The sequence below is a fragment of the Pyxicephalus adspersus genome, chromosome 11 (assembly GCF_032062135.1).
Source record: "Pyxicephalus adspersus chromosome 11, UCB_Pads_2.0, whole genome shotgun sequence".
Taxonomy (NCBI): Eukaryota; Metazoa; Chordata; class Amphibia; order Anura; family Pyxicephalidae; genus Pyxicephalus; species Pyxicephalus adspersus.
This window is the reverse complement of record NC_092868.1, coordinates 17,283,215-17,290,274: the sequence shown is the minus strand read 5'-3', so window position 1 is coordinate 17,290,274 and position 7,060 is coordinate 17,283,215. Positions and strand designations below refer to the sequence as shown.

The 7,060-nt window shown below is 36.3% G+C and overlaps 1 protein-coding gene across 2 annotated transcripts in view; it reads right to left on the bottom strand.

Annotated features, from left to right (window-relative positions):
* Window positions 1-2,524: 2,524 nt before the first annotated feature.
* The window catches only part of LOC140341043 (osteoclast-associated immunoglobulin-like receptor), a 76,872-nt gene continuing 72,336 nt past the window's right edge, over window positions 2,525-7,060 (bottom strand). For both annotated transcript variants that reach the window (XM_072426554.1, XM_072426555.1), the window contains exons 5-7: window positions 6,387-6,671; window positions 5,217-5,386; window positions 2,525-3,022 (exon numbers count right to left, since the gene is read on the bottom strand). In XM_072426554.1, coding sequence (XP_072282655.1) covers window positions 2,957-3,022; window positions 5,217-5,386; window positions 6,387-6,671 — 521 coding nt within the window. In that variant the 3' untranslated portion in view covers window positions 2,525-2,956. The remainder of the gene's footprint in view (window positions 3,023-5,216; window positions 5,387-6,386; window positions 6,672-7,060) is intronic.

Genomic DNA, 7,060 nt, shown 5'->3' with positions numbered 1-7,060 from the left:
TTACATTTGCCAGTAGGTAAAGCACTTTTTTTGCTATTGCAAATGAATTAAATTGAAAACTGCTAGTTTCTTTTTTTTTCTAGGCCAGGCATGGGCAAACTACGGCCCAATGGGGATGTTTCTCCGGCCCTTTGGATGCTCCATGGCTCTGGCCGGTGCCACCCCAAACAGGGTCAGAAGAAGGACTCCACCGGGGGGGCGCACTGGCCAGAGCTGTGGAACATGTCTCAGGATCTGAGCCTGCACACAACCCACCCACTATCCCATCACAGGCTCTGAGCTTGCATTAGGAAACTGGGCAGGCTGTGTCACTGCACACAACCCGCCCACTCTCCCATCCCAGGCCCAGATCGGCGATAGGAGAGTGGGCCGGCTGTGTCACTGCACACAACCCGCCCACTTTCCCATCGCAGGCTCAGATCTGCGATGAGAGAGTGGACGAGGTTATGCCATCATGATGTCACATTCAGGGGCATCATGATGGCATAACCCGCATACTCCATTGACCCAGCCCCTCTGGCAATTTTTTTTTCAGATTGTGGCCCCTCACTACAAAAGTTTGCCCACCCCTGTTTTAGGCTATAAGTATTATCACAAAGAAATACCAGCAGATAAATTGGACAATATTCTTTTTTATTCAGGCATTATTTGGTTAACATTTCCCAGGTGAAGTGGGATATTAGTTAATATGGATAAGCCCATGTGTAAAAGCAAAACATTACACAAGCAGCTGCATAATTCTCTGAAATTGTGCTTTGTGCATACAGTAAATATCTATTTATGTTATATTTGCATGATTAGCATTTATATTTAATGAATCAGTGTATTGCTAATAAAAAAGCATCAAATCAAATAGCAAATGTATAGTATTTATGACTAGCACCTTTTTAAATAGATAGCTACATATCTAAAGCATTCCTAAACAAATGTATTTATAAATTTTGTGCCTGTGGATAAGATACTATTTTGTTCATTCTATTTGTTTTGCGTGTTGGGTTCAATTTTTCACAAATTCATCCATCCAAAATTTGTTAAACTATTCTTCAAATTAGTTAGAAGTTTTTTACTGTAAGATGACATTTTACACTGTTTTCAATAGGAAAGTCATACTTTTGTAGTTTTTAGGGTTACATTTCAACAATTTTCAATTGTAAAAAAAAATGCAGGTGAAACATTCAAAAAAACACCCAATCTAATACAATATTAATAATGCAAAGGTAATGCAAATGTGTTACATGTGTTTGAAAGCCAAAGCAATATATGTATATCAAACAGGAACAGTTGGGTGGATCTTCAAGACTAGATCTTATATGGGCAACAAAACAGGCCCTAAAAATACCACAACCACTTCTAAGGAATACTTACAAGGAACATGTTCCTGTTTTACTGCCCTATACCAGATGTCAAAAATTATAAAATCAAAGTGGATTAAAATATTTGAAATGATATCTGTAATATCTTGGTTTATCCAGGGATCAGTTAAGCCCTAGAGCAGTGTTTCTCAACCAGGGTTCCATGAAACCCTAGGCTTCCTCCAGATGTTGCTAGAGGTTCCTTAAGCAATGAGCAATTTGTGACTCCTAGGTCAGTTTCACAGATTCCTTCGCAATAGCCAGCAATGTAAAAGGCATTCTACTGGCCATCACATTAATGTACTGTGAGTTGTGATAGATCATAGAAGGGGTTTCGTGAAGACCTGAAAGTTATTTCAAGAGGTTCCCCCATGTTACAAAGGCTGTGAAACACTGCACTAGGGGGTTTGTTTCATTATTATGCAGAAAACTAGAGATCAGGCAGTGTATATGACCAAATAGACTTAGGAAACAAGTAGTAGTATTTAGGAAAGTAAATAACTATCACTGCAGTTGGTAATCCTACATTTCATGGCAATAATGTGGCTTATAAACATTGCCAGATGTAGGTCAATGTGATTGATAAAGAATCCATAGCTGGACATTATGATTGATGTGGCTCATATAGCTTTAGATCCTGACCAACTTTGCTTTTTGAACAATGAGACTTTCAAAATGACAAAATTTTGTTTTCTGGCGACATGCATACAGTTTGTTTTTGCACATCATTAAAAGATTTTCTCACAATGTTTGTATATTCATTTACTTTTAACTGTTTGTATTTATGGGTAGGGGGATATCCTTGTGCTCATCCCCTTGGTACAGAAAGGGAGGGGGCTAAATGCTTTCTGCCCTCTTTTCCTAGCCACCCAGGCTACATGCCTGGAAAAGGGTCTAGTTTAAATAGTAAAGGGAACCCAAACCATGTTTTTAATTTTTGAAAAATAATATGATAAAAAAATTGATAAAGTAAAAGAAAAAGAGATTGCAAGGAGAGGGCAAAGAAAGAGGTTTGAGGCTCAAAAGTAGTGAGTCAAAGTATATTGTATTCATATGTATTAAATTCATACATAACAACTTCATACACATTAGCAGAAAGGCTTCGAACCCCCTCCAGCCCCCCCCCCATCCTCTCCTTCTTCCTCTCCGAGTAAAGGTAAAAGAAAAACAAAGCTTTTCATGTAGAGAAGTTGTGTATAAGACATTGACTTTTCCTTGTACAGTAAATTTTTAATTTATTTATTTTTTTGGATTTGTATATTTCTTATGGAAATGCCTGGGTCTCTATTATAGTGTGTATGTATATATTTATTTATATATATATTTATTTACCTATTATTCCTGTTACTGTGAAGAAAATACTAACAAAATTTAATTCCTGTAGACTGTAGTAGGGTTTGCTGCGAAGTTTAGGCTTGGTAACCTTCAAAACGATTTAGTTAAACCTTTCTAGAGCCAAACCTAGACAGATTTGCTAACACCTATTCATCATATTAACGTTCAGAGAATTTTAAATAATTGAACAATAGCTTCACAACTGTAGAATTCTCATAATGTAATTTTTAGTTTACAGCTCCTCTACTTTCACATTAGCGCTAAACATTTTAATTGTTAGGCGCAGCGGTGTCCAAGGTATTTTCGGTCACATTCTCTGTGCTCATTATCACCATCTGCAAGACAAACATTGTACTATTATAATGGATTAATGATGTATAAACAGTGGTGGTGAATAATATGCATGCATCAGACATCACTGATCAATTAAACTATTCAAATTTCACCTACATGCCTCAGAACATGCCTCACCTACGCATGTAGCAGTATACATTTTGATTTTTTGGCAGAGGTTTAATAGTATAAACACTCAGGGATTTCTTTTTTTTGGTGGGTCAAAAATCAGCTGGTAGTAGTTAGTCAAAGTAATGTATTGTCTGTAGTCTGTAATGTTAAATATCCAGTTGACTGACTATTACTAATTGTTTATGCTGATTGAAGGAAAACTGGTTGCATGCCAGTTGGCAATCATAAGTATCTGCTAATCAGCTGATTCCTACTAAAATAATGTATTATAATTTAATAACACATTATGTATGTATGTATGTATGGAGGCTATTGACACATTTGGTTTAAAATGTTTAAATACATGAGGATATGTATTGCATTGGGAAATCCAAGCCTCTATTATACCAGCTCTAAAAAAAACACCACCTAGCATTGAGGACCTTGTAAATTTTGAGTCTGATTTATTAAAGGTCTCCAAGAGGATACACTTTTGGTAGTGAACCTGGGTGATCTAAAAACCCTGCAGTGGATCTGGTCCAGGATTGAAAACATTTGCTAAAAAATAGCAAAAGAAAATATAGCAAAAAAAAAGAAAAAAATAGCAACAGAAATCCACTCCAGGTTTGTTGGATCACCCAGGTGCACTAATGAACAAGTATCCTCTCCAGCCTTGGGAAGCTTAATCAGGCCCTTTAAGTCTAGTAATGGCTTTCTGGGCAGGGGTTTTGCAGAATTTGCATTCTCTGATGCCAGGAAATTGTTATTTCTGTAACTGTGATTCCTCAAGGTTTATATTTCTGTAATTCAGTATTTACTTTTTACTTCTTATTTATTTACTTGATACAGAACCTCATCATGTTCTTTAGTCCTGCTGATCTTCACAGCCATATTAAATGACATATTTTTGTTTCTATGGCCCTAATTCATCAAGCAAAATCGGACGCTCGCTCGCGCATTCGTATTCGCGATCCGAAATCGGAAGCCATCACGCAATTCAGCAACTGAATGAGCTCGCGGCCGGAGCCGCGCATCTCCGGCAGCTTTACACTGGCGAGCTTGCATTAAAAGTCACTGTTCTTCTAAAAAATCATAAATCTTTCTAATGGCACATGGCAGATTCGCGACCCCTATTGCTCATTATTATCAAGGCAGGAATCTGGCTGGCAGTGAGGAGGCGAGTGTACGAGCGCACTCGACTCCGGACCACGGGAAACCGCGCTCGCTGGTCGCGCGTACTTTCGCGCTTCCAGCGAGCGCGGATTTCATTGATGAATCAGGGCCTATGTGTCAAAAAAATCTTTTGGTCACAATTGTTTTTTTTTTTTTTTACAATAGAACAGAAAATGTTCAAATTAGCAAAAAATAGCTTTATGTTTTGTTCCTGACTTTGTTGGTAGGTTGATTAGGCCTGGGGCTAGGTTCAGACCCGTGGCAGAAACATGTGTTCCTTTGTTGCTTCTAATGGCTGGCACCTTGCCAGTCGCTAATCATTGGCACCACTGTAAACATTTCTTGAACATTTGGCAGAAGGTGCAGTGAGTGGTATTGAACTATTTGCTGCCATACCCATTTATTCTATATTGGGTTGTTAAAAGTGAGATGTGACATATTACTTCAAACTCAATGAGGCTATTCAGTAGCATGAACAAGTGGTAACTGCACCACGACCTCACCACTAGTCTCATCATAGCCTGATTTAGCAGCTGCTATGACACTTTTCACTAAATCACTTTATTTAGTACTATATTATGCTGAACTGTATATACTAGATTTTAGAACATTTTGTATAAAAAACAAATACTACTCTTTCACTATATTTGTTATTTTGTAGAACACCACAGAAGATAATAGCACAATATAAATTGCCAAAAAAGGGAGGTTTAGAAAAGGTAATTTGGGGTTTGTGAGGGATTTTGATTAGTGTGTGTGTGTGTGCGGGGTTCCCAGGATTAGGGAGATTAAAAAGTGTGGATTTCAGAAGGAGACCTGCAGAAAAACTTGCAAATATAACAAATTTTTAGGATTTTTATCAGATTCCTATGAAACTGCAAACATTTTAATCAGATAATTGCATTATCTAACCTCTGTGTAGTCAGACTTTGCTGTGTGCGTTCTACGAGCAGGTGGAATTCTAGGTGGCTGTTCTTCAGTTTCCTGAAAATGTTGGAAATGTTTCACAAGGATGAACCCCAGAAGAATGAGAACAACGGCTGAGATAAAAAGTCGTATGATGTTCCTAGTTGTATAATCAACTTTTCAAGGAGAAATAACAAACATTATTAGGAAAAAATGTATATTATCATTGTTGTTACGTTTAGTGACAAAATTTAGACACTTCTAAAAAAAAAAACATATTTAGTCTGGAAGCTTTTGATTGCAGTTTGACTACACACTCATAACTTTAAGGAAATCTTTTTTAAACATAGTTTAGAGTGCTTGTATCTACACATACCATACATAGTCAAAATACTTTAGTGCATTCTCCTTGTTATTTTTGGCAAATGTTTAGTTTAGCATATGCAAGTAACAGTTTTGATCTACACTAAATGCAGAGTACCAAATGTGCAGCAGATTTATGTAGTGATGATTAAATCAGGTTACTCATAGTAAGTAATTCTTATGTATCAATATCAAAGTATGGAAACTGTAATTGTTATTTAAACCCTCAAGACTGACTTCAAAAGTATTTGCTGCATCATGCAAGTAATAATGAGAAACCAGAAAATTCCATTCAATTGAAACCATGGATGGTGATCTGCCATACACATGAAAAAAATCTGGTCAGTGTATATGCTTTATATAGATAGCAAAAGATGGCAAAGGTGTCTGATGGTAAATAGGTGAGCTAATCTTTTTTTAAAAATGCTCCAGTAATTTTATTTTTGTGATTTCAAAACAGGAAGCTGATGTCTTTTTTTGCAGTCAGTGCCTTGTTTTATAAATTTCCCTTCAGTCCCCAAAGTGAGACTGAAGTCACCTTAACAGGTATCCTTTTTTGAAGACTTCCTTTCAATTTTTTGGCCACTGACAAATATAAAGCATTACATCAGAGTATTTAACACTTTGACTTTGAAACAGAACAAATAGGTTTTGGCTTGAGGTGGACAAATCTGTCTGCTTTATGTATTTATCTAGTATTAGACACTGAAAACTAATGCCAGTTTTGCAATTAACCTATTTATAATAAAATTAAAATATTTATCAGTATTTTTTTTTTCATTTAAACTGTTGTATTACAATGCCTTTACATACCTCTCCAGATAACAACTGGCTTACTAATAGGAGAGACAGCTAGGTTGCTGCCCATCCTTTTTGCGTAGCTGCAGTAGTATTTCTTTTGAGTGTGGTCACGACTTGAGATGTTAAAGATGACACGACTTTCTTCTACATCCAATATTTCTTCTTGAATGTCTTTGCTGCTATTGAACAGATAAAACGACACCATCCTTGGGTTTTTTTCTGGAGCTTGGCATATGATGTTGACATATTTGTCATCGCTGACATCTGCTACCCATGAAACTGAAGGGCTGAAAAGATCTGATATAAAGAAATCACCATGTGTATATATATATATGATATATGTGTGTGTATTTAAAACTTTAATGTACTGCTATGAAAAGTATAATAACTAAAATGCTAAAGAATGTTATTCTTTTACTATACTACATCAGGCAATTCGATTTTCAAAATAAGGGCCTTCATTTGTTTCTGTATGATGGTAACTTTTCATATGATTCTAGCCAAGGATTTAGCAAATATATTACACACAATAAAAACATTCTTTAGGATTACATAGTAAGCATATGCTTAAGAACAGAAAGATAACTGAAAGGATGAATAGCCATACATGTAAATTGGTAGGTAAGAAAAATTTGTAGGACCTTGTAACAGATTCTAATGCACACCACTCCTGTTTAATGGCCCAA